Below are 27,968 nucleotides of genomic sequence, written 5' to 3' on the forward strand. Positions count from 1 at the left end.
CAAGAAGCGCTCAACACACTAACCCTCACGTCTCTCACTGACCATCACCACGACCTCATCTGAAAATTTGGTGAGAAGCTTCTACACCATCCTCGACACCGGCTCCTACTACCACCTGAGATCCCTAGCCCGAGAATTGCTGTTCGACACCACAACCGCATCCAGCCCATACGTGCACGAACTGATCGCTATAAGAACAGCCCAGTCCCAACCATTGTAAAAATTATCAATAACATGTAATAAATCAGTGTATTCACTCCCAGTAAACACTGCTCCCTACACTGTCACTATGTTGAAATGCCCTGCAGTTTAAGCTTTTCCCCATCTAGTTATTATAGATCTTAATTGTGTCACTTATGTTACTTGTATATTATTTGTAAATCGTAGCCCATTCCCCAATTATGTAACTGTGTATTTTCAGCCTTCTGGCTGCTATGCTCTTTCAATAAACCGTTAATTATTATTATTATTATTATTATTATTATTATTATTATAGGTACACACAGGTGAACACAGGTAGACAGGTACACAGACAGGTAAACAGATACAGGAGTTTTCACTCAGGTTAATTACTTCTCTTTAACTCATTAATGTCGAATGAAAGGAAAGCAAGTCTGTAGGTATTAGTCTTTGAGAAGTTGTAGAGAGGGAGGGAGGGAGGAGAAGGAGAGAGAGAGAGATTACTGCAGTGTATCCCCCAGAACGCGAATTTACGTGGGCGCATCAATATTTACAGATAAAAAACAAACCATCATCTACACTACACCAGCCACATAATACTACGATTAATGCTTACACAGTCGGTAAGTTTGTGTTCCCAGGACGAGTCGACAAACAACTTATGAACACCAGTAGCCCATAATATGTGTTTTTCCGTTCTTAATCAAGGTTACATTAAGACCTGGCGAGTTAAGTATCATAACTGACAATATAAAAAATATATCCCTTATATATTAATCCTAATTAAACCAAATTCATTATAAAGTATTTGGTCTGGGTTAGAAATAATGCCCTTGTTGATATCAGATACACATTCTATTGTTTGTTTATCGTAGCGAACAATACTGGTGGACTTTTTCAGCAAGTAGGTGTCTGGCAACCGTACGAGGCAGCAGAAGCAGAAGGCGCGGCAGTGTTCGGGGCGTAGTGGTGGAGATTGGAAGTAAGGCGGTGCCCCTCCTCGGCTTGGGGCCACGCTGACAGTTGATGCGTCTCCTTGACTGTGTTTTGCTTCTTGTGGGTAGTTATCCCGGAGTTTCTGTCACACTAAAGTCATGTTAATTAAAGAACTATAACCTGTCTTAATACAAGTTAGCGATCCTGGACAATATAAAGTCATAACGTGAGATTATTGGGGAAAATATCGAGAAAAAAAAGGTTACTTGAATCTAATTTACAACAGGAGTGGTGTCAACTGTTCGTTAATTAATATGATTACTTGTAACAATGCTGAACTGTGTTGGAGAATGACTATATGTTGAGTAAATCGTATACTGAGACCTGGAGTACAGTGAAGCCTCGACTTATGTAGTACAGTGAAGCCTCGTCTTGCTAGGTAGTAGTGAAGCCTCGTCTAGTTAGGCAGTAGTGAAACCTTGTCTTGTTAGGCAGTGCAGCGAAGCCTCGACTTGTTAGACAGTACAGCGAAGCCTCGACTTGTTAGGCGATACAATGAAGCCTCGAATTGTTAGGCAGTAGTGTAGCATCGACTTGTTAGGCAGTAGTGAAGCATCGACTTGTTAGGCAGTAGTGAATCATCGACTTGTTAGGCAGTACAGTGAAACCTCGACTTGCAGAAAGCGATGCTGAGATAACTAGCATAGTTTTAGTTCCCCTAATAAACAATACATTATCTTATTTCAATAGATGTCATTTAATTATAATATTTTAAACATAACAATAATTACACCACTTGGCTCCTTGTAACGAATTTTATCTTCGTCTTGTCATGCCTGAACTTAAAAAGAAGAGAGTCAACAAACTTCTCATTTTACAACATTGTGATTTGAGATGGACTCCAACACTCACTCCAGCCAGGTGAAGGATCATAGTTATTCCTCCTTCAGTGAGCCAGATCAGTCTCCATTACGCTCTGTACTGTAATGAAAGGGAAGTGGGAAAACGGCCGTAAACCAGGTCACACATCCGTCTCTATTATACGTAGTGCCGTGTGAGTCCCCTCCTTCATCAACTCACAGCTCCTTGTTACGTACATTTTTGTAATTTCACGCCGGGGCTTATACCGCTTATGGATGAAGGGGGAAATGCTGGTCAAAAATTACAGAAATGCATTTACGATTTTGTGCACCAGTGTAAGCTCGGTCACGCACATATTTTAACACACACATCAATAGCCCTTGACCACCTAGGGGGCGCCACTTCCCCTGACACGTGAGAGTTTGTGTGTGTGTGTGTGGCTGTGTTAAACCTCGTATGAATAAACTTTCAGTGCGACAAAGAAAACAAAAACATTTTCAGTCAGGTTAATAGTCGTGGACGCTGTGCTAATGGTATTCGAGTATGGTAGTTACTGAAGTGGTGGAGTATGGAAGCCAGTGGAGTATGGTGGTCGTTGTTGTCAGGTCGCCGCAGGAGTAAAAGTGTCGCTGTAGGTCACAAAGGGACAGCATGACCGACACTGCACATGTACCTCATCACTTCCCCAACTGTAAAGTCAGGTCCTCAATGGTTGCTGGGTGGAATGAGGGTTTCCAAGACTCGAACCAATAGTTACCCACATGCCGCAATCCTTGTAGTTCTGGAGGTGGTGGTGGTAGAACACAATCATGGAGAGTAGACTGGTCAAACTTTGCTGGTAACCGCATAACTGAGTGCGAGTAATTACTAGTTTTAACAAAATTCATTTCGGGTCTACCTCGGTCTTCAAGCTCCATCACTTCTGTAAATCTTATTATGATCGGTTCATAATTTTGGAGTTAAGAGTAAGAAAACTAGCTTTTAGGTCACCTTGGTTCATGGTTCGAACATTTGGACCAAAAAGTTGGGAGCTTTTCTTCGACAAATACGGAGAAGTTGCGACATTTTTCACAAACATCGGATACAAACTGTGTGAAATGACTAAAATTACCTTCCAAAACTTTTACAATTTATGGAAGAATAGCGAAACCTTCCGAATTCTAACCTCAATTCTCCTATTATTATATTTTATTATACAAAAAAAAATACATCATCTGTGTAAAAGAAAATTTCCTCTCCAATCTAGAGTTTTAATGTTTGTATATTTCTTCCTCCCCTTTCATGATACAATCCTTGGTTACAGTTTGTCATTCTCAATGTTTATTCCATGCTACCAAGAACGAAGGTCATATCTTATTTACTCTCTCTTTCGTCATCTACATATTAATTTACATCATTTTCTTTCAATTTTACTTTATATGTATATTTAATTTTGACCTTGTGAAGCTCAATGGAGGAATGAAAGTCAAGGTAACGATTCCTCAGTGTTTGTACGTGGGAGTAATATTCTTTTATCGTCCTGGTGTTTGATGTCTTATTGAGCTCAGGACCGTGGCCACGTCAGTACATCTTTTCTAAATTTCATATAATTTTTATTTCAAGATAATTGGCAAACTGGTAGACTTAACCTTTAAATTGATTCTCTTCTTCAAGTAAGTTTTTTGACATCTCCAAAGGGTTATTTAAGGCAGGGAAGAAGATGGTGTGTGCCACACGAAAGATTTAAATACATCATAGACACAATTTGAGAAAGTTTACATTGAAATAATATAAGTTTACAAAGTTCTTGAAATATGTTGCTAAACTTTAATTATATTATTAAAATGCAAACGATGGCCACAGAAATCTACTAGATGCTACTGATCATAATATAAAGAAAGGAAACTAAACAATATTTGTAAATTAACTGAGATATTTACAAGAATTATGTAAAACTTTTTTAAATTTAGCATTAAATTTTGCGAGAGATTACAAGAATTTTGCACCATTATGAATTTACTGCTCCCCACAGTACACTCCCACACGACGTTGTCACTGTCAGGTATAATAACTACACGTGTTAGTCACAACTGCCCTGATAATAGATACAACACCACGCTGTTAATGGTTCCCCAAGACGATATTGGCAGCAATTACAGCGTGTATATCATAGCTAAACCATTTACACATTACAGCAGTAAACCCATCGTGTATTTGGTCAATATGGCTGAAAGTTTAAAGATGATTACTACTTTGATGGGTACAAAAAGGCTCCAGCAGTAATCATATCGCATATATCGTAGATTTAACCACCATCACACGACACCGTTTAAACCTACAACACAGAGGCGCCATCACCCAGTCAGGAGTGTACCGCGTCACGACACCTGACACTTGGGGAGGTTAACAAGTTACCTGCCAGGACAATTATGTGTAACATATGATAACACTATATCCATGCTAATTTCTCTACTCATGCCAACACGGAGACATTATTTAACATTATTTTCATATTTTCAGTCTATTGAGTTTGTCATTTTATATATAGTGACGATGATGGTGAGTATGACTATAATTATAATGATAATGGTCATACTGGTTGTGGTGAACATGTTAGGCTGATGATTTTGATGTTGACAGTAATAATGATGATGATAGTTTGATCATCTTACCTGTACAGTACACATTAAGACACTGGTCGTAGTTAGTGTGTGTGTGTGTGTTAATAAATAATAATAAACGGATTATTGACAGGTACAGCAGCCACACGATGATGTGATACATACATAACATATAAATACACAAAGAGGTTCATTAAACAAACATTTTCAGCACAAGTTGCACTATAAACGTGAGGTTGGCAAGGAGTGAATACACAAGTTACCGACGATTTTTTGGTGATTTTAACAATGGTTGGAAAGGGTTTGTTCTTGCAGCGACCACTAGGCGGGTCGTGTTCGCTTGACGCGGTTTATGGTGTCGACTAGCAATTCGGGTGCGTTTATGTGCATGTTTTATTAACTTTCTCGTGGGGTTGTGCTTTGACAGTGTGACCCAAGCACAGACTAGTACAGAGTGGGATTTTGTTATACAGGACGTCAATCACTTAAATGGGTCTAATGCCACGCTGGTATTTTCTAAAAGTCGTCGGGAATATGACTGCGTTACTAGTACTCACCCACATGAAGTATTATGTTTCCGGTGTTAATAGACCACACAACATACATTCTCTTACTCTTCATGATAACATTAATGACGACTTTTATCCTGACAAAGAGACGAACCTTTTGTCATATATTTTACGTTCTTTGTGTTATGTAGCGTTGTTTTTAACTCTGTTTTATCATATTCTTGGTGAGTATATCAACGTTATTTTTTCATTGTTATTGTTTTGTTGCGTGTTTCTTCAACCCAAAACTGCTTTTTCTAACCTGAGTTGATATTTTTTACACGAAGGATTTTTATGTGTGATCCAACGCAGCCAAGTGTCGAATTCTTAGTTGCTCTCGCGTATATCCTTCGTTGTTTTCGATTTCTCGCACCATCACTATAATTATGGTCAGTTACAGTCCGTAATAAATATTTGAGGTTGGTGTTGTATCTCCCAGACTCCAAACGGCCAAATGTTTATAAACAAAGTGGCGCGCTAACAAGGAGACATTATACGATATTATATTCAAGCACGCACCCAAGCACGCAGTGTTCATGCTTGCGTATGTTAAAATAATATATAATTTAAGTTACATCATATAAATTAGACTCACGACCAATACTAGTTATAGAATGATAATCTCGAGGTTCTTATGAGTAACAAACAGACGAGTGCAAATTAATGTTCGTGTGTGTTGTAATGCTGAGGTCCCTCCTTTGTACATGTCAGAAATATTGCCGCTTTTCAATTTCTGATTTTTTTAGTAGAAACAAAAGTGCTGGAAGACGCTGGCAGTCGAGGCCCCTGATTACATAAAAACAAAAAAACATTAAGACCATTACCCACACACATTCTTCTACTCATGAATATTATAATTAAAGTTTAATGCACATTTAACGCCACGAATGTAAATAACGCTAAACAACAATCTTCACCTGTTTCCACATCATGTTGGGCGACCTAAATGTTCACCTCTTAAAAACATCAAAATAATTCTAAAATGACTACTATATTTGTTTTCTTTATACATACCTTCATTTTATTGCAGCTAGTAATTATTCTCACTCCTAAGATAAAAACCTGAAGTGCCTGTTCTTCCTGTATCCCCCAGAACGATGAAGGGAAGCAAATTCGACATCGAGGAGTACTTGATGAAGCTCCAATGTGCCAAGTGTGAACCTAAGAAATATAAGACTCCAAATTACTCCAAGACCCGGCATTGTATCTTCTCCCAGGACCCGGTGCAAGATGATCTGATATGGTGAGTGGTGATGATTGGTGGTGGTAGTGGTCGTGGTGGGTTAGAGCAACGAACTCACACCTCCCGGTCTCTCATATTTCATTCTCACACGAACGCAACTCTGTCGGCATTCTTGAATTATAATAATAAACAAAATGTTACTTTATTGATTTAACTTTCATCTTAATTTTTTTACGTCATAGATGGTTTAATAAAATACTAAAATATGTCATGTTTAATGGTATAATAAACATGTGGTCCAGATATTTACATTGTGTGCAATTAGTTTTATGATGTAATTAAACCAAGCACAGCGGATATAATTTACCTCAGGTTGACACTTGCATGACAAACTGTTGGACGCGAGAAAGATTTTGCTATATAACGGTGGATCTTTCTCTTCGTTATAAGAATAGTATCAAGTAATATTTATCGTATATAGTGATAAAACGATTGGAAACTATCTTCAAATATGTAAATAAAAGAACTCTATTGATCTATACATTTTAACATCACTCGTTTTCAGTCCTCTCTTGATCACTCGTTCAATATCATGCGACCAAACTGTCCAAAAAAAAAAAAAACCTACGATGTTTTGATGACACTTTATATTGAGGGAGAAATACGGAATTTGAGATGAATATGTACGGGAAAGAATACGATACTTGTCAGTCGTATTTATAAACGGTTGGCAGTGAGGCTGTATGTAAACCTAAATCACCCGAGAAGAACTGTCGTACTCTGGGATGAAAGACACTGAATTCACAACTATCATCATATTTTCTGGTAGAGACAAAATTTGACGAATATATGTCAATTATTTTAAAGGGCAGAGAATAAATCACATCTTTAACAGGTTTTTGCCTAAATGAGACAATAGAGGTCGAATATATTTTAAAACTTTCTTTCCAGGAGATCAGTGGTGAGAGGAGAGGCAACGGCGGCACAGCGCAGGAAACACGACTATGCCGCAACCCAAACTCTCTGTCAGGTGAGTCACGGAGGCTGTGTCACGGTCATGTCCCTGGTGAATCATGGCCCAGGTGAGTCATTTCCCTGGTGAATCATGGCCCAGGTGAGTCATTTCCCTGGTGAATCATGGCCCAGGTGAGTCATTTCCCTGGTAAGTCATGTCTTTATTGAGTCTTGTCCCAGGTAAGTTATGTCCCAGATAAGTCATGCCCCTGTTGAGTCACGTCTGACATAAATAGTGAGAGGAAGAGAGAGTAGAAGTGACGGGGTGTGTGTGGAGGTGTAGATAGTGTGTGTGTGTGTGTGTGTGTGTGTGTGTGTGTGTGTGTGTGTGTGTGTGTGTGTGTGTCTCCATTTAGCATTTCTATTATCATTGCAGCTCTCGACATCATCTCAATCAAGGAAGAGTTCCTTTCCCTCCACCTCACCATCGAGTGACGGACGAGGGAGGCGGGAAGGACCAAAGGACGCTTTCATGCAACGTCTTGAACAGTCCTACACGCACGCCACCCAAGGTCCTTCCCTCCCACCAACCTCTAGTGGTAGGTACTCCTTAAAACTCGACTCATCCATAGCATCCCAACTACTCCACCACAACGTCCTAATTTCCTCACCACAACATCAAAACTTCGTCATTATCTCACCACAACGTCTTCACCACTCCACCACAACCTGTTCACCACTCCACCACAACTTCTTCACCACTCCACCACAACCTCTTCACCACTCCACCACAACCTCTTCACCACTCCACCACCTCACCAGAAACTCATTACCTCACCAAACCTTCTTACTACCTCACCACAATCTCCTCACAATATCATACGTGTCCTGTGAGAGAGGATCGTAATTTGAGTTAATCCCTTGAGTATAACTTATCTCATTCTGGCCAATAACTTAATCACTTGAGTTTGGTGATTTAACCCGTTGGATAACACTCTATTCAGTATTCAATTAACTAATATGTCACTGCAATCGAAAACAGCTCTATTTGGAAGGTAATGTAAGGAATAAGTTGAATTTTATCGCCAGATAGATTCTCCTAATCATTCTCACACTTTTATTTTGTTTTTCTTCTCGTTTATCGTTTCTCAGCTTATATCGGTTGGCGCTCCTCTGTCCCGGACTTGAGATTAGAACGATATGGTGCATACACTTGAATCCGACTCCCGCCTGAATCCGACTCCTACATCACGGCTATACCTTCAGTTCCACAACAACGTCTACACCAGCGCCAAGACCTTTAGTAACATCGAAACCCAAGACAGCACACTTGCAAATCACACCAATATCTGGACATCCTAAATACAGTGACCACACCTTGGGTTCAGTGACCACACCCGGGATTAAATGACCACACCTTGGCCTCAGTAACCACACCTTTGGTTCACTAAACACACCTCAGATTTGTAATAAAAGTGAGTTTTTTTAATGGAATTCTATATAGGTTAACAGATGGAGAATAATAGAAAGAATAATAAAATTGGTGATGAGAAGAACAAGTGGAACGTCACCTTTACTGATGAGAAGGAACACCAAATAATACCCCTAGGTGGAACATTATACACAAAAGGAATAAAACTATGAATTGTGACCAAAAGGTAAAAATTCATTCAAAGATCAACTGCGTGTAATGTAATTTATTTAAAAAAAAAGGTTCTTAAATACTGATAATAATGGAAGATAAGAATTAATCTATTGTTAACTACAGCAGTTAACTTGCAATATCAACTAGCATGAGAGGTATTCATTTATGGTAGTTGTAGTCTTAATCCTATACCCTAACTAATATATTATATATACCTGTAAAAGATTATCCTTAATCCTAAGAGTAATATTGTGTATAATTCAGGAAATATCTTCAAAATAAAAATCTTCCTCCAGATGGGTAACCAGCATGACCCTCACGTGAATATTAAGACCAACAGCCACAGCAGCACACACCTGACCCCCATACATACCACACACCTGACCACCATACCTGTCACACACCTGACCCCTTACCTGCTAACATCAGGACTAATTAAAAACAAATTTGGATTACATATATCAAACCGACTCTCGGCCAATCATGGGGTGTGGTGTACGCTCTCAAATTACAGGCTGTAGGGTCTGTATGCTGTCTGTAGAAGTAGGCCTCTGCCCCTGGGAGTTCAAGAGTAATTTTTTCACTCTCCAGTAGTGGACGGGTCAGGGGAATGAGCAACGCCCTTGGCTCAGGTCAGTAAAAAGTCACAGCCTAGCCGACACGCGACCAGCCTTTCCACGTCGACTTATGTCATCAGACTTGTTTATCTTAACCTTCCAAGACATAATACCTCCTCTGGCAGAGTCCATGAGACCCCCCCCCTCCCTTCCACCCCTGAGAACACACAAGACATAATTATAACGTCGTTGATTCACTCAGTTCTTAAGAGGAATTATGGACAACAGAGGCAGACACAACGATATAGTTCACTGAAAATGGTGAGTAACAAAAATATACCTAAGCACATCATTCATGAAGTAATGTAACTTATTTTCCCTCATTATCTGTGACTTTGATCTCTGGAACATTATCATATTAAACTTAATTGTTGATTGGTTTTGTTTTGTGGGAGATGACGGAAGGTGTCTGTGTGTAGTCCTGTCAAGCTGAAACAAATCACATGGAAACTGGATCTGTATTAGTCTCGGGTAAAAAACGATGACACTTTCTTCTAGACAAACCATCGTAATGTGGCTAGTTCTGGTGCCATCGTTTCGTATACCATGAGAGAAGAAAATATTTTTTCACGAATGATTTTATGCTCTTCTGTAAACCTAAGGATAGACCTATGAGTGGGATCTCTTCTCTCTCGCTCTCTCTCCTTCCTCCTCACTCACTTTCTGTCTTTCCCTCCCTTTCTCTCTCTCGTACGAACTAGTTCTTCTTAGTGTTGTTACAGGTGAGGCCAGAGTGGGAGTAGCCCAGGGCCAGGTTGAGGCAGTTAGCCACAAGAGCCGTCCAGCCGGTCTGGTGAGAGGCGCCACACCCACGGCCGCTCTCAGAGTGGAAGAACTCGTGGAAGAGGACCAGGTCACGCCAGGCTGGGTCGTCACGGTACTGGTCGTTTTCTCCTGTAGAAGGTATAGCACACATGAGAGGGCGAATAACCAGAAGCAAAGGAGCAACATTCACCCATCCTGGCCACGGGATGAGTCACACTGCTCACTCAGATGATCGTGTCCTCACTCTACTCCACCAGGAAGCTTCACAGATTAAGATGCCAGTTGGTTATCGTGAAACATGCAATGCCAGTTCATTGTACACTTACTTTGTACATCACAGTGTACACGTCCTGTGTACATCACATTGTAGTCTTCCTGTGTACAGAACATCACATTGTACTCTTCCTACATACATCAGGTAGTAGACTTCCCGTGTGTGTCACATGAGACACTACCTTTGTACATTACACTGTACATTTCCCATGTATACATTACATGGTACACTTTCTGTGTACATCACGTTGTAGACTGCCTGTGCTGACCACAGAGTACATTTCCGTGTTTTCACAGCTACAGTAATCCTGACGATGCGTGAACACCTTGTCCAGATGATCGATGGAAATCTATTAACCAACAAAACGCAAGTGTGTGTGTGTGTGTGTGTGTGTGTGTGTGTGTGTGTGTAAATACGTATAACAAGTAACGTAGTAAGGTTATAATATCGGAATATTATTGATTTGGATAAATGCAATCCTAAAAAATTCTATCCTAAACCAAACTTAAATTAACCTAACCTGGACAAAGCTAAGTTAAACTAACTTAGACTAATCTAACCTAATCTAATCCAACATACGAGTATAACCTTACCCAAACAAGTCAAACCAGGCTCAATTTTAACTCCTGGTATACTAGAGCGTTGATATAACCTAACATCATCAAGGAGGAAACTTTAGCCCTGTAAGTTGTCATAGTTCCAGATTTCTCACCGCCTTGCCGTGCGTCTCACCCACCCCCTGGCTCCTTAAACTGGTCATCTCTTGGAAAATTAGAACGAGAGAGCGACCAACTAGTGTGTTAACTGCAGCGAGACACGAGAGCTGCTGCCAGGTCTAACGTTATGCACCAAGGGGTAGGCAAACACTGGTCTCTTGTTATTGGAGAGCATCACGGAATGTTTGAATAGCGATGTTTCTCGTTCATTCTACTGCCAAGACACTTTTAAGTTTTAATTTCTGTAATAAATATCTTGCCCAAAGTCTGCCCAGGGATTATGAGACCACGATGAGGGTGAATCAGTTTTATCTCTCGTCAGTTGCTCAAAGTAAACAATAAACAGTAAACAGGTTCTCGAGACAATAACGTGAACCGTATATAGAGTATCTGGGAACCCTCGCCACCACCATGACTACAGCCTACTACTGTACTATGGTTAGGTTAGATTAAGTTAGGTTAGGGTTTGAGCCCAACTCCTGAACTGGGCAATTTCACAAACGGGGCCGCCGTAAAGTAATTATTAACAAGAATATTTGCGATCATATATTTATCCCGTTTTCAAGAAATTCTATCAACGAATTAACTGGCTCACGTTATACGCCTGAGCGTGTGACCTTCAACAATAATGTGTAAATAAATACCTGATCATTGAAGCTTTCTTTAGGCTGAGGTGTCGTGGTGGCGTCATGTGAAAACGAGAGAGAATAATACACCCGCCACACTGCTCATCACCGACTCACGGAATCTCCCAGAATTATTTCCCTCGACACGTAAACCTGACGTAATGGTAAGCATATATCCCAAAGTAACCCTGAAATTCTTCCTTATAGAACTATAAACTCCGGTAAATGCGGATAAGACACAACAAGTGTCCATTTATCATCCCTTTATTCTTCTTGAAACACATTACAGAGAAACAAAGCTAAACACAGGTTTTTTTTACGTTTTTTCTACTGAATTTGCGGATTATTTCCATGACTGATGTCCAGACACGACACCGCGAGGAAGGAGGAACCGGTGTTTATCTGAGGAGCTGATCTGCCACCGACCGGGTCTTCGTGTTGGACTTTGAACGGATTTTATTTTCTTACATCAAGAAACATCTTTCATCTAGCACTTTCCTATATCGTTTTATATCTCTTCTGACCACCCTCTTGACACTCGTTCTAGCTATCGTACAAGTATATTCTGCTGTGGATGAACGAGAGATTAAGTTTTGTCAAGACTCTCCTCGTCTTGACTCACCACCACCTGTACCTTCCGTGGTCCACTTTATGAGCAACGAGAGAGGCACCGTAATTTACAGGTTTGTAAATACGTTTGGGGAATTTGATGCTAAGATAAATTTTTGTAGTAAATTAATGATGTTCACTTTTGCAAACAACAAGACCTGACAACACATAAATGCACCGCCTTACTACAAGAACTAGTGATATACAGTAGTCAGTGGCACGGCTTAACCCTTTGACGACGATGGTTTAAGAGGGGATAGTCAGGGGTTGGACATAATTCAGGCACGACTTACCGTGGCAGGGCCTGGCGCCGTCTGGACCCGGGAGGAAGAGGGACACGAGTCGTCGGGCGAGGAACACTGACACTTCCTCCAGCGTCAGCAAGTTCCCTGACCCCGTAGGGCACTGCACCTTCAGATCCTCCCCGTAGAAGAAGTGGTACCTGTAGGCAAACCTTAGTTATACTGTACTGTTATACAGTACCTATGGACTGTAATAGCTACAGTAGTATCGGTATATAATGGTGTAAGTCAGTGTAGGACTTTGGCCTACTGTACTGTATATTTAATCACACTACACCCAGGGGAGACACTACACGCAGGGGTGATGCTACACCAGAGGACACTACACCCAGGGGGAGACACTAACCTCTTGAGTGATGTGATGATGAGAAAGTTCATGGGAAACCAAATTGGACCTCGCCAGTTGGAGTTCCCGCCGAAGAGGTGTGTGTTGGACTCCCCCGGCACGTAGGACACCTCATGCTTCTTTCCTTCGATCTCCAGCACGAAGGGAGACTCCTGCGGGGTAAGGGAGGAGGATGTATGTGTGTCAAAATCTAAGTAAGGATATTGTAAAGCAGGGCAGTTGTAATGGTGAATCTCTGTTTAGAAAGGTAAGGGAAATTATTGGAAGGGTTGAGGAAGTTGCTTTGATCGCTTACGGTAATTAGAGAGACAAAATAAACTTATATATAATCAATGACATCTTCAAGGGGGCGTGGTGGAAGGAAGGGAGAGGAGGAAGTCATATGTATTTGGTCATAACAAACAGAGATGTAGGACATAAGTTATAGTGATTAGACGTGAGAGGATTATTAAGGAGATAAAAATGTATCAAGTGGACTGAATGACACTAGTTATTATTACATCATTATCAACGTCTTACCTTTTTAACTCCAACCATGCATAGACAATCCAGGTGTACAGGTAAATGAGGGACTAATATACCTGGAGCACCTGACAACCCTTCTATTACCGGCGTGACTTCTCTTCTCCGCCTCGGTCAAACTCCTTCTGTCCTACAAGCTCTGGCGGGTCTACCTACCTCGTGGACCTTGGAGAGAGACCTGATGCCATATGGTGAGAGGAACTCCTTCTCATCCAAGAGGTAATTCAGAAGGCGGAGCAGCTGGTCCTTCGTGGGCATGGCCAGTAGCATCTTGTCCGACCCGCCCTCGCTCATGAAGGTTACCTGTAGGTCAAGTTAGTGTAAGGAAGAGGTATCGTGAGTGTTGTTACTTCGGTATTCCTCTCACGTGATCAGCAGGTATACCCAGGGCGTCATGTTATGTTTAATTCTCTGGTTGTCAACATACAATAGTTCTCAGGAGCCCTGGGAGGATCATAACTCTCACTATGATAGGACGACTGAGGAACCGTCAATATGTTCCTGATATACAGTATTTTAGGGTAAATACAGTGGCTTAATGGTGATGCTTTTAGGTCGTCACCCCCTTGTACATAGCTTGTATAGTCCCATAATAAACTAAATACTTAAAACTTTAATATAGGGAAAACTCAGTAAATAACAGCAACGTTTAGAAATATATGAAATGTGTGACAAATATACTTTATTGAATGAAGAGAGATAACAACTTCTCACGACAACTGTTAATACCTCTATACCATGATAGAATGTAGGTCCCAGCAAAGTCACAGATCCCGTTTACCAAATATAGATAAGGAGCATTGCTGTACTTGAACCAGGCCAGAATATTATTTAGATGTTTAAGTTTTTAGTGGTGATTTATTCTATAAGAAATATGTTTGTTCTGTGTTCAATAAGTTTAAATAATAATAATATGAACGTTTCCCTAAATGGTGCACGAATATCTCTTCTCAACCTACAACTGAACTGATACATTGGATATCAGTTAGTTAATGAAGGTGTTGGTAGTTCGTGAAGGTAAAGGGGCTGGATGAGAGGAAAGGGGCTGGAAACTAGTGAAGGGGTCTGGAAACTAGTGAAGGGGTCTGGAAACTAGTGAAGGGGTCTGGAAACTAGTGAAGGGGTCTGGAAACTAGTGAAGGGGTCTGGAAACTAGTGAAGGGGTCTGGAAATTAGTGAAGGGGTCTGGAACTCGTGAAGGGGTCTGGAAACTAAAGAAGGGGTCTGAAGAAACATACCCTGGAGGCGAGGTCAGGTCTGTTTTTGATGAGCCACTGCGCCCTCTTGTAGAAACCAGGGAGTGAGAGCATCTCCTCCCTCACCAGCACCAACACCGCGAACATGGGCGCCAGACCTACCAGCGACCGTATCTGCACAACACAACAACACAATTCACTTAAATGGCTCCCATAGCTATAGATCTGTTTCTTTGTGACGGTGTGGATGAGAAATACTAAAAATATCTCGTATTTGGTACACAAGGAGACACATCATATAGCTTTGTACTCTACCATCTACACTTCCCTAATCATAGCTGACACTGTACAACTCAATCTGATAAAACAAATCAATAAAATATTTTAGTCTTAATGTTCATCTTTAGAGACAAATACATCATAACGTATTTGGTAGTGTAAAAAATAATGTGACAGTAAAAAAAAATGAGGATATAAAGTTCGGTAAGTGGAGGAACCTTGGTCGGTTAGAGAAATTATATTTACACTATGACGTAAATATAAAATGGAGTGGACAAAAACCTGGTTTGTTTACAGACGGAGGCAGGTCGGACCCCCCACCAGACCTACCGTAGCTAAGGGACGGTGGTTATTCAAGTCTTATATCAGAGCAGGGATTTCTTTTTCCGCTCCAACCTTTACTATGTTTATAACCATCCCCCTTTATCTTCAATGTCATGAATGGACGTTTAAAATCCTCGCTAAGTCATCCCAGCGTAACAAATTACACTAGTTACAGCAGGAACTTACAGGACCCAGCACGCTATCACCTCTTCAACATATTTACAATACTCTGATTGGCAATTTGGTGTATTTGGGAAACAAACAGGTCGCCTTGATCTAAGATAATTTGTCTCTAGTCATTACGCTTAAAGTCAACAATCAATAGCGGTTTACACACCTTGAGGGGCATGGAGCTCCCGTCCTCCTTCCTGATGTAGTCGTAGTAGAAGCCGTCCTCGTCGTCCCAGAGGCCGCGGCCCTGACCCGATGAATTAATGGCATCTACTATGAGAATAAAGTGCTCGAAGTACTTAGAGGCCATGTCCTCGTAGACGGGATCTTTCTCAGCCAGCGTGAGCGCCATGTCCAGCATCACCACGCAGAAGAAGGCCATCCACGCCGTGCCGTCTGCCTGGTGGAGGACCCATAACTCTATCACTGACCTTTACTGCCCAGTGGTTTTACAGCTTCATGCACGCAATGTCCTGTGCTCTTAGCTTCTATGTATGTTTGTATGTATGTATGAGAATCTATATCTATCTTAATATTTACCTCCGGATAGATGTATAATATATACATCCGTCTTTCTATATAGCAAGGTGTTAGATTAGAAACCCATTTCATAAACTGGTTAAAATGACTATCTAGTTCATGAAGAGGACAACTTCACAAACGGGACGTAACACACACGTCACAACACCTCATAATCAATGCAGAGAACGTACTAAGTAATCAGATTTACTTCTTGCACGCGCGCTCACTGTAACGACACACGCAATCCTTACATCAGGCAGAAGATAGTAATACCTTCTCAACCACACAGACATATAAATTGGCTTTTACACGTGATATTTCTTATACCAATAAAACTTAAGATTATAAATTGATATAACTAGAAATAATAAAGTTGTAACTCTAACGTTTTTTATACTTAAATTGCTGGATTGTATGAGAATATTAATAACTATGTAATTGATGTCTTCTGAGACTTTATAGTGACATAGTCATTATGAACCTCGGTGAGTCGCCCCCTCCCCTTCTCTCTCTCCATGTCACTCGCTCAGCTGTCACAAAGCTCTGAATGACAGTACCTGCTCCAACTGGCCGGCCACTGGGAGGGGCCGTGACCTGTCAAACACACCAATGTTGTCCAGCCCGAGGAACCCTCCGCCGAAGAGGTTCCTGCCGTCGGGGTCCTTCCTGTTCACCCACCTGCAACACACACACACACAGTTATTGGAATAATGGCGCCGAAATGTCCAGAAATAGAGCCGAAATGACCTAAGAATCACTAATCTTATCTCGCCAAATGGAAAGAGAATCACCACTTGAAGAGGACTCAACAGCTGAAGGGTGACTTACCAGGTGAAGTTGAGGGAGAGCTTATGAAAGGCCCTGGCCAGGAAGGCGTCGTCCCTGTGGCCACGTCGGGCACTGCCGCGGTACACGTTCATTACAGCCCAGGCGTGCACAGGTGGGTTGACGTCTCCCAATGCAAACTCGTACGCTGTGAATATTTAGGGAGTGAGTGACTAGGGACAGTGAGTGAGTGAGTAAGCACATGTGATAAAGGTTAATGAGTTATAGAACGCAGAGAGTAAATAGCCACACCACTGGGAGTCATTACAGGGATCTTAAGAGTCTACCAACTCATGCGTCTTGTGAATCAACCTACTGACACGACTCAAATCTAAGTCTAAAACGTCCGAACTCCTGCCATTACCTACAGGTGGCCGAGATCAGTATAGGTCCCCACACAGTATACCAACAAAGAAAACAGTATCACCTACTATATCTTACCCCATTACTCCCTATAAAAAAGAGAACAGGAGAATTTTAGGCGCTATATGAAAACAAGATTACTAAATATTTAACTCTAAAACGCCCAAATCCCTCAGATATCTAATTAATTTTACTACTACCCTGTAAATATATCATGGGTTACCTTCCCTAGCTTGACACCTATACTGTACCTGGGATCTGTCCATTCGGGTGCATGTACCACTCCCTCAGGAACATCATCAGCTGATTCTTGGCGAAGTCCTGATCCACCAAGGCCAAAGCTACCATGTGGAAGGCCAAGTCCCAAGACGCATACTGTAACACACACACACACATACAGTACAAGGTTATATTATCCTTCACACAGCCCCCTTACACACACACACACACACACACACACACACACTTGTTTACATCAACTCCTATTACATACACAGGGTAGTACTTATTCATACATGTTAACATTCATGTATATTTTTGCCATGTATTACTATCACGAATACTCATGTATCCTGTAACAAATACATATATATTTATGAAGTATTATCTAGCTTTACATAATCATACATACTATAATAAATACTCATGTATACTCATATCAATATTCAAATATAATTGATGTGTCCCGTAACAAATACCCTGTACGTATGTATAATGTGTCAGTATCCATATACAAGTACTCATAAAGTATATGCTTATATTATAAATCGATACTCATATATAAATATGTGGCATATACAGTATTGTGATTCACTATAAAACAAAGAACATTTAATAATAGCAATGATGTAATAACTTAGATAACACCTTGAGAACTTAAAGGAGAATCTTAGATGTATGGCCTGGGAACTGGAAGTGGTGTGTGTGTGTGTGTTGTTATGGAAGTTGTGTTAAGTATCGCTCTATATTAATAAACAAAGGCGACTGGTAACAATATCTCTTGTGTACTTGTAGTAAATCAAAGCGTAATGTATGTAGAATGTTGTGAGGTGTCAGCAACTTACCCAGGGGTACTCCCACTTGTCTGGCATAGAGACCACGTCACGGTTGTACAGGTGACCCCACTCACCGTTCCTCCCCTTCAGCCGTGACTCAGGCGGTGGTGGTTGGTACCTGAAGCAGTGTCGTTGATAGTATGAATCCTTGGTAACCAGACAGGCGTAAGACATAAATTTCCAATAAAATAAGAGAATGAAGATCTGGTTTTCAAGGTTGAGTAACGCTTGTGTGAATTTTTCTTAAGTAATTCTAGGTCTATCTTAAATGTGATACTCTATTAAAAGAGCCAAATCTCTTAACGCTGTTTGTTTGTAGTAACATTAAAATGAATGGACTGTTGCAGCACGAGTATGTCCATAACAACTGAGAGATGTAACGTTTGGAAAGAAACATTTGAGGTTTAATACCAGAGAGGGTTGAGATTTATACCAATACAGTACAAAGATAAAGTATTTTCATCAACAAGTACTGGACCCTGAGGAGGTCCACTGCCACACTGCAAGTCTGTCACGAAGGAACATGATGAAGAATATCTGGACGCTCTACTGAACCATATTTAACTTCACTCAGCCAGTGACTGACTGTAAAGAGAGAACTAGAGTGGAGGACGAACTCTGTCTCCAAGAACAAGACTCTGGACGGTTATGTTGTGTGCTTGGTCTCTGTTTACAGCCAGAGGTGAAGGTGCTATAATACATATCTGATGATCAGTACAAATTACTGGTCACACATCATAAACCTTTTGAATCAAGTTTTAAAATATGAACAAAATATATATTCATACCAAACCCCAATGTGCTTATGTTACTATTTATTGAGTGACTCACCGGTCGCCGCCTAGCCAGTCCTTTACGATGTAGTGGTAGAACTGTTTACTCCAGAGCAGTCCAGCCAGCGCCTGCCTCGCCACCAGTCGCTCCTCCACACTCAGCTTAGGACTTAACACATGCTGCCGAGGATCAAGGAGGTTACTTCACAGTCTGGTGTATCTTGTGAACATAAATAACAGGGTGGTGTGGTGTGGTGGAGGGGAGGCGCGCCGAATATTGGCCACACTAGGTCTGTGTTATAAAGAAGGGAGTCGTTTGGCCAGATCACCTTTCCCAAGGCCCCTATTTTGGATAGATTCTCGAACTTAGAATCAACAGTTTTTAAGTTTACTTCTCGAAATGAGCCGCTGTTAGACCGGATTCTTGTGCCACAGTATGTTCTCGGAGGGTGTGTGATTTATTTTTATTAGTTATGTCTCTAATTTTACGAACCATGTCTGCACAGTGTGTCAAAAAAAAAACATGGGGAATAATCCTCCTCCTCCTCCTCCCTGATGTTGTTGTACTTTGAATACATAAAAAATTCACCTTTAGGATTTGACTCGTCTAAATATCTATACCAACCGCTTTATAAATTAAGCAAAAGCTAATGAGATATTTTATTGCTTAAACATTAACTTAGCAGACAAAATCCATAGAAAAATTTAATTAACGAACACTTCATAAATTAAACTGTTAAATTAGTTGTTGAAGATCATGAGGAAACACACCTGATTGTAGAAGGCATCAGTCTCTTCCTTCCTGCGCTGCATGATGCTGGTGAAGGCTTGGCTGAAGACCTGCTTTTCCTGCAGCAGGTGAGGCTTACCGCTGGATAGAGAGGCTGGGGGCTCGTCTGCCTGCCACAGCCTCGTCCTGATAGTGGTGGAAGCTCCTGGGGACAGAGTGACGACGTAGTGGCCACACACCTTGGTACCTCGCCCCTTGGGGTTTACGGCAGATGTCTCACCTGTAAGAACAATATTGTGAGACATTACCAACACTGTCAGGGTTCCAGGAGAGCTAGTGGTGTGTGTGTGATAGTACCGGGTGCACCTTTCTATCCCTGCCCTACCTTAAGAGGAGTAAATTACAGTATATTACAGTACTGCCGAGTAAACAACATTTTGTTTCGTGATGGCCAATTGACCATGCTATAATCAGCCACGGCTATGTCCTTATTCACGTTATATCGCGGCTACACCCACAACCACACCTACAGCCACACCCACTCCCACAGCCACACCTACACCCAGTCACACTTACATCCCACAGTCACACCTAGACCCACAGTCACACCTACACCCACAGCCTACACAGTCCCACAGTCACACCAGTACACCCACAGTTACACCCACAGCCACACCTACACCCAGTCACACTTACATCCCACAGACCCACAGTCCCACAGTCACACCTACACCCACAGTCACACCTACAGTACACCCACAGTCACACCTACAGTACACCCACAGTCACACCTACACCCACCGTTGACGACATAGCGGTGGAAGGCATCCTTGACGTACTGTGTGTTGTTGTCTGCACCAAACAGAAGCTGAGAGTTGGTCTCGTTCTCGGTGAAGAGAAGAGCTGCCTCCGTCACACTCTGTGGACACACCAAGGTACACTGAGTACTTCCTCGGATGAATTATCTTTACAACTGAAGATTTTGTGATGCACCTAACTGGCCGACATGATACATGACATAAAAATTTCAGCAAAGTGTGTCATGAGAACGAACCAGTCACCGCTGTATCCAGTCGTCCACAAACCTTAGAGACTAACAACAAGCAGGTAAGAATATTAGCTATTGGATACTACAGGAGCGTTAAAGTGAACAGGTGAATGTGTCCAACACTTAATGTGATTGGGTGTACAGGCCAAGGTAGAGGGTGGGGAATATTACAGGCCTGGGTAAGGGGTGGGGTAGATTACAGGCCAGGGTAAGGGGTGGGATAGATTACAGGCCAGGATAGGGGACTTCAAGCCTCCACGGTCCATCACCTACCTGGTCCAGCGCCCATGTATACTCGCCCAAGGACTCGTGCCGCCCGCGTACCATGCTGACGCCGCTCTTGCTGTCCACACCCACAGCCTCCAGCTTGGGTTTGAGACCGCAGCCCTCGTGACTACACCCCCACACCCAAGTGTTGCGGTACCTGTCACACACACACATATACCTCGCCTTAGAACAAGAATAATAAAGTGACACACACACGCATGCAAAGGCTATCAGTGTTATAAACAAGAGGAGATTAGGACAGTGTTTTTCAAACTTTTTTATACTGCGACCCACAGCCAGAACAACAATTTGAATTGCGACCCATTAAACCTAAGTGTAATGATATGAAATGAGTAAATCAAAGACAAACACTGACATGAGAGGTAAAGAAAGAATCAGGAAATGCTCTCCTTGCAGTCGCTTCCTAGACTGTGGAGTGTACATTACAATAACCAAGCCTAAATTATGGTGCATTTATTTTTTTTTTCTTATTTATTTTCGCGATCCATTTTTATTTTGCGACCCAATTTATTTATTTCGCGACCCACTGAAGAGTCGGGACCCATAGTTTGAAAACCCCTGGATTAGGACAACAGATTCCTTCCCCAACGCTGCCAGTCACTTACAGAAATGTTCATATGAATTTCTCCAGGCCAAAGTGACCTTCACACATCACCAGTTACAATGTCGACTCATCCCGGGTCTGCTGTCTTCCCGCACTCTCATCCCCCGAAGGCCAACGCCGAGCCAAAAGTCGTAAATCACTCAGATCAATTATCGACCATCAGATTTTCAAAGGATTTTATGATAAATTTACGCAACTGATTATGTGAAAATAATTACGAGTTGATTTAGATGAGAAACATGATATCTAAACTTAACGTAAAAATTTGACTGATATTCTACTTTAACACAGAAACTGAAAAGATTCTGTCATAATTCTGTCTTCTAAGTGAACCTATTTACTTCAAATTGACGTTAATTTTATACTTTAGTTTTAGTGAAATAATTAAGAGCCTCTGAACCTAGACCCTGGTGTAGTGTGTCCGACGGCCGAGAATGTTTGTCTCGTGTTAGTGTAAGTCATACTGTACATACAGCCTTGGGAGGAACAGTGTGTGTGTGTGTGTGTGTGTGTGTGTGTGTGTGTGTGTGTGTGTGTGTGTGTGTGTGCTTGGTGCTGTTAATATGAAGAAAACTAACGAACGAATGACAGCCGTCACCTCGACCACCATCAGATAAATCAAGGTAAACTAACCCAGCTGACAAATACAAATACCTTCTTCCTTGTTACCTCACTCACTCCTCTCTAAGCCCCTCGTTGGGTCAGTACCAGATAAAGGTGAAAGTGGGTCCCATAGGCATGACGACACGTGCTTGTATTACGTCTTTATGCCCAAAATATTTCCTTGGGAACGCATCTCCAATTACATAATGGAAGTCAATGGGAAAATTGGTTTCGCATTATGGAATTTGACGTTACAGACAAATTTTCAAGGACACATACCTTCCGTAACCCGGAGCATGCCTTACGTGCCGGTTATTAATCTATAGCACAGTACATATTAAAGAATTACTTTTACCGGGCTTTTAGAATCAAGATGTTCCTGTTAACTTTTTTTGGTGAACGATAAACCTTCATCCCACCAAGTGTAGGGTTGGAGCCACACAGTGTTGGAGTGACTGACACACACACACTGGGGTAAATGAACAACTGTCCGTCCTGGCAGCCTGTGTCTCTCGTGGGGTTATGAGAACAATTCCCTGTCTCCTTATCTACTGTCTATAACCCTCTTTTTATCCCGTATTATGAGGCATTTTGTTTTGTTTTATCCAGCAATGTGAGATATATTTCCTTCTAGAAACGTGTAACAAGTAAGTAGAACAGCAACTATCGACCAAAGTGTTGATAGCGAACGAGTAAGTGATTTTTAAAACGTCATCCAGGTGAGGCAGCGTTATATTATGTAGTTGTCTGTAACTTTCGTCTGCCGTAGCAAGATAGAACTACTGTAGCGTGGAGAGAACATATCACAGCGTGGACAAATACTACCATAACATGATGAGAACTTGCCATAACGTAGGTAGGACGTGGATGGTGTCTTGACTGGGCCCTCTGTTGGTTACATTCACTTCCATGAGCAGGTTATTGGGGGAGGCTTTGGCGTAATCCACCGTCACGTCCCAATACCCAGTATCAAGGGCTCCTACCGGGGACACACACACGTTAGCAGGTCAAGATACCACGATGATAAAGACAAACACACGGAGTAAAAAAGAATAAATACAGAACCAAAAAGACATGGAAGTGTTATCTCCAATGAGTAGAGAGAGAGAGAGAGAGAGAGAGAGAGAGAGAGAGTATTATATCTATCATAATAAACTAGGGAATATTTATACCTAATTATATTTCTTTCAGGATGAGTTAAATATTATCTCATTCTTAAGATAATGTCAACACTCTCTCTCTCTCTCTCTCTCTCTCTCTCTCTCTCTCTCCCTCCCCCTACCTGTATCCTCCAGTTCATACTCAGGCTGGTGAATGGTCCTCTGAGCGTTGGTGTGCTCGAGGTCTTGGTACGGGTAGGGCTGCTGAGGATACTTATAGAGGAACCGCATGTAGGAGTGCGTGGGTGAGGAGTCCAGGTAGTAGTACAGTTCCTTCACGTCCTCCCCGTGGTTACCCTGCACAGACACATCATATAGGTTAGGTTAGGTTAGGTTAGGCTAGGTTAGGTTAGGTTAGGCTAGGTTAGGTTAGGTTAGGTTAGGTTAGGTTTAATGAAGTAGACCATTGAGCAAGACATCTTAAAACTTAACCTTGATTATAATGAATTAATCCCTTGAGGACGATGTTTTAACTCTTAAAATACGATGACATAATTCCCTTGGGTAAAATGACTACACTTATGAGCTAATTCATTATATTCAATGGATAAAATATGTGATTATCTCTTTGTGTCCCTCACCCCTGTTGACCACGGCACTGACTTGCTCACCTGAGGCCCAGTGAGACCGAAGAGACGTTCCTTAAGGATGGGGTCCCGGGTGTTCCAGAGGGCGAGGCTGAGACAGAGACGCGCCTGGCGGTCACACACACCCGCCAACCCGTCCTCCCCCCAGCGGTACGCCCGTGATCTGGCCGCGTCGTGAGGTAAGTACGACCAACTGCACAGAGTATAAGGCGAAAGTTTGCTTCATGGATCAATATTACGTAGAAGGATCCCCTGTGAGTCAATGCTCATCAGATCTGCCTTGTTGTTGTTGTTCCATTTCAGACTCGTACAAACGGTATTGTTCATACAGGACAAAAATTAATGATTCTGATTTGCGTTGTTTGGTTTTAAGAATTTAAAAGGTCCGGCCCACGCCTCTTGTTCTAAGTGTCATTGGTTCGATCCCGGGGCACTCCTACTCAGCTGTGACTAGATGCCTAACCTTACACTCTCCACGTTATCGACGGCTTAATAGAAAGAAAATCGAAGTAAACGGGAGCCATAGACGTTTGTCAGGGAATAAGTTTTCTTCTTTAAGTGAAGTGCCACCACTGTCCTCATTAAAATTATATTATTGGGTTTAGGAGAAAATGTATCTTAACACACTGGAATATAAACAAACTTGTATTGGCAGGATATTTGAGACTGACTACCGTGTAAAGGAACTTGTGTGTGTGACTGAACAGACATCAGGTTAGGTTAGGTTAAAGCCACTTACCAGTCTCCGTCAGGTGAGTAGTCCTCCCTTACGGTGCCCCACTGACGCTCACTCAGGTAGGGACCCCAGCGTTTCCAGTTGGCTGAACGTGCTGCGTCCTCTTTCAGCCTCACACTCTCGGCGTCAGTGGCCCCCTGGCTCTCCTGCTTCACGCTGCTGGCGCCGTGTTGGGCCATCACCTACGTTGCAGCACTACGATCTTCTGGCCTGCAAATACGATATTTTTTCTAGACTAATTTAATTGCGAAAGGTGAGGGTGAGTCTCATAGGCTTGATGGCCAGGTGAGGGAAGTGCAGCAGCAGCACACTGAGACTTGGGTACACAAGAAGACACTTTGGCCGGTACTATATATACAATGAACCTCCTAGACTTCCCCAACACAAACAAAACATTGTAAACATGATGGCAATGAAGGGTTAATTAATAATCATTGTAAGAATGTTTAGCTGAAATACGTTAATGTAGAGCTTTAACACAACGGTATATATAATGAGTAAGAAGCATTAAGTCACAACTGTTATACCACAAGAATTATAATAGGTCTATTAGTGGCCACTCTTGGAGCTATAGGCCTATGTGTAATGATCAAACTAATAACTACACTACGTCGTTTGAATACATTACCCAGATATTGTAGACCTTACTACTTACCCAACTCTACTGGGTCTTTGTGATGTTTTAAGACCTTTAGAGGGGTAAAACACACACACACACACACACACACACACACACACACACACACACACACACACACACACACACACACACACACACACACACACACATACACACACACACACACACAGTCATTACATAGTCAACAATCTCAATGTACAATACCATCCACTATCAATATGCTAATGGATACAACACACCCATGTCCAGGTGCTGTAAACCCAAGCAGTAATTACAGTACAGTTATTCTACGTCAAAGTACGCCAGGAATTTCCGGCTCGCTTCTCGCTTTACCACAAGTGAAAACTAACTTTCCACTCCGTCACGATGGTCGCATGTCACACTCTGTCACGATGGTCGAGTGAAACTCTCCATAGGTCTGGAAGGTTATGGAAAGCTTCACTCAAGGTACAGAAACAATGGACACTTTCCTATCATCCTCTCCCCATCGTGGCAGTTGATATGACACTTATCTATACAATAAAATCTTAAGACTCCACTAGTAATTACTTTAAAATCCTGGTAACATGCTGACTGCTAAGACTTTTTATAACACCCTCTGTGCCTCACTATCACGCTGAATATAAACTAATCGTCTGTTAACACAGTCTGACTATACGGGCAGGTAACTAAAGTATTGATAAACGGAAGGAATTACCTGTCTATATATGCAAGTATATGTATGTGTGTGTGTGTGTGTGTGTGTGTGTGTGTGTTTACGACAGATTCCATACATAAAAAGATCACAGAACAACGCTTGTTTGTAATGCTGTAGTGGGTTCGTAATAAGGCACATTTATAACCGACTAGTGTTCCACAGGAGTAAGTAGCATGCTAATATGATTGGAGATTCTTGTCACCGTGTCAGTAAGCATCGGTCAGCATTTTAAACTGTACATAACGTGTACAGTTAATGTGGTTAATATTGACTGACTCTTCACGAAAGTAAACGATTGGATGACAAGAGTATTCGAAGCGGCTGGGGCTTCTGCCGGAAACCATGACTTCCGTGGTGTGGTGTGGTGAGGTGTGGTGAGGCGGTCACTGTTTTCACCGCCACAGCCCGGGGCCATGACGCTCCTGGCACCGTCCTCGCCCCACTCGTCTTATGTACACAAGCGACAGGTTGACTACTAATGGATGGCTAAAATAAACGTTGTTGTGAAAAGATTCGCATTATATTATATTATACATATTATCTCCAGCTTATCTTGCTGCTGTAATAAAGGCTCACAGGCTGACGTACAACTAATCTATTCGGCTGCATATATGATTAAATATTAACTAAATTTATCATTAAAAACAACTATTTTCTAATAATATGTCTGACTGAGCACATAAATTTACTCAACAGTTGTTAAAATAAAATAACTATAGACCCCAATAATATATTTTCCCCTCGTATCTCCGACAACCGAATCAACCAAACAGGACGGCGATCCATTCCTGTTGTCTGTGTATAACAGCAGGGGACCCAGCTGACCTTCAGGACACCGGAGCCGTAAGATTACTTGTCCCGTGAAGAAAATACACCAAACATATATTGGAACTTGCTGGAGGCCATAGTAACAACAAAATGGTTTTTTTTCTAAATGGATAAGCCAAAATGGCGAAGGTTTGATACCACTAATATTGTCCAATCTTCATTGACTGCTCAGTAGTAGTAATGACAGTAACCCTTTCGGGAGTCGTGTTGCACTTACAGTAGGTACGAGTATTTTATTCTGGGTAATGACAGACGATTTAACCCACTCAATGGGTTAAATATTTGATTTTGCCATAGTGACTAATATCTTGTTAAAATACGTAATTTAGTTTCGACAGAAATATATATGAATAGTCACAATCGATTACTTTATATTCAGACCTACCAACTGTTATACAATTCCTCTGGTATAGACTGTGCGATGTCAGTATTTCAAGAGAAATTATACATATCTCCCCCTGACGTAGGAGGTGATAAACAGGCGTCCCGAGTCACTAGGGACGAACTACACCTCGCACTGACACACGCACACTGCTCACTGCTGGCTGGCAACTCACAACTACAGTGTTCTCTCAGTTCAGTGTTGGAAGACGAATTTTATTTCTAGTTCTTTTTCCTTTTTTCCCAGAATTACGTGGTTTAGTCCGCCACTCGTTACTACACCGCAGAAACATCACCATCATAACGGATTAACGGGCATCAACGGAGACTTGCGTTAACATCAATGGTAGATGGATGTTGGATGAACTTTTAGTTGTCACCCGCCACCTTCAACATCAACGAAGAAGGATGAATATCAGCCGTCACCTCCTAAACAACATTAGTGCATGGTGGGTGAACATTAGTCGTCATCCA

General features: G+C 41.7%; 2 protein-coding genes across 4 annotated transcripts; one reads left to right on the forward strand and one right to left on the reverse strand.

Moving 5' to 3' along the window:
• Positions 1–1,143: 1,143 nt before the first annotated feature.
• LOC121861402 lies at positions 1,144–9,130 on the forward strand. Of its 3 annotated transcripts, none has more exons than XM_042359081.1 (5): positions 1,144–1,240; positions 6,219–6,368; positions 7,260–7,338; positions 7,699–7,861; positions 8,415–9,130. In XM_042359081.1, exons 2-5 carry the CDS (start codon positions 6,223–6,225, stop codon positions 8,477–8,479), a joined length of 453 nt encoding a protein of 150 aa, XP_042215015.1. In that variant the 5' UTR covers positions 1,144–1,240; positions 6,219–6,222; the 3' UTR covers positions 8,480–9,130. The 3 variants fall into 3 exon arrangements, with proteins under 3 accessions (XP_042215015.1, XP_042215016.1, XP_042215017.1); XM_042359082.1 differs by having other exon boundaries at positions 1,144–1,236; XM_042359083.1 differs by lacking the exon at positions 1,144–1,240 and adding an exon at positions 1,250–1,377.
• LOC121861400 (uncharacterized protein YMR196W-like) lies at positions 8,945–27,653 on the reverse strand. Its single transcript, XM_042359078.1, has 19 exons — positions 27,499–27,653; positions 24,952–25,158; positions 24,237–24,405; positions 23,748–23,922; positions 23,312–23,444; positions 21,244–21,394; positions 20,724–20,841; positions 19,964–20,202; positions 19,251–19,372; positions 18,429–18,537; positions 17,616–17,739; positions 17,005–17,149; positions 16,734–16,854; positions 15,821–16,054; positions 14,923–15,054; positions 13,841–13,987; positions 13,163–13,314; positions 12,808–12,956; positions 8,945–10,418 (listed from the first exon to the last, which is right to left on the reverse strand). The coding sequence occupies exons 2-19, from the start codon at positions 25,125–25,127 to the stop codon at positions 10,222–10,224; spliced, it is 2,793 nt and encodes a 930-aa protein (XP_042215012.1). The 5' UTR covers positions 25,128–25,158; positions 27,499–27,653; the 3' UTR covers positions 8,945–10,221.
• Positions 27,654–27,968: the final 315 nt, after the last annotated feature.

This window comes from Homarus americanus, unplaced genomic scaffold (genome assembly GCF_018991925.1).
Source record: "Homarus americanus isolate GMGI-L3 unplaced genomic scaffold, GMGI_Hamer_2.0 scaffold24260, whole genome shotgun sequence".
NCBI classification, from domain to species: domain Eukaryota; kingdom Metazoa; phylum Arthropoda; class Malacostraca; order Decapoda; family Nephropidae; genus Homarus; species Homarus americanus.

What these genes read in the sequence shown, in the direction of transcription:
- LOC121861402 (XM_042359081.1), top strand. Translation starts at nt 6,223, where the DNA reads ATGAAGGGAAGCAAATTCGACATCGAGGAGTACTTGATGAAGCTCCAA. An exon ending in CAACCCAAACTCTCTGTCAG is followed by an intron (nt 7,339 to 7,698) that starts GTGAGTCACGGA and finishes TTATCATTGCAG; the next exon opens with CTCTCGACATCATCTCAATC. An exon ending in CCTCCCACCAACCTCTAGTG is followed by an intron (nt 7,862 to 8,414) that starts GTAGGTACTCCT and finishes ATCGTTTCTCAG; the next exon opens with CTTATATCGGTTGGCGCTCC.
- LOC121861400 (XM_042359078.1), bottom strand. Translation starts at nt 25,127, where the DNA reads ATGGCCCAACACGGCGCCAGCAGCGTGAAGCAGGAGAGCCAGGGGGCC. An exon ending in GACTGGCTAGGCGGCGACCG is followed by an intron (nt 18,538 to 19,250) that starts GTGAGTCACTCA and finishes ACACTGCTTCAG; the next exon opens with GTACCAACCACCACCGCCTG. An exon ending in CCCGAATGGACAGATCCCAG is followed by an intron (nt 17,150 to 17,615) that starts GTACAGTATAGG and finishes AAATATTCACAG; the next exon opens with CGTACGAGTTTGCATTGGGA.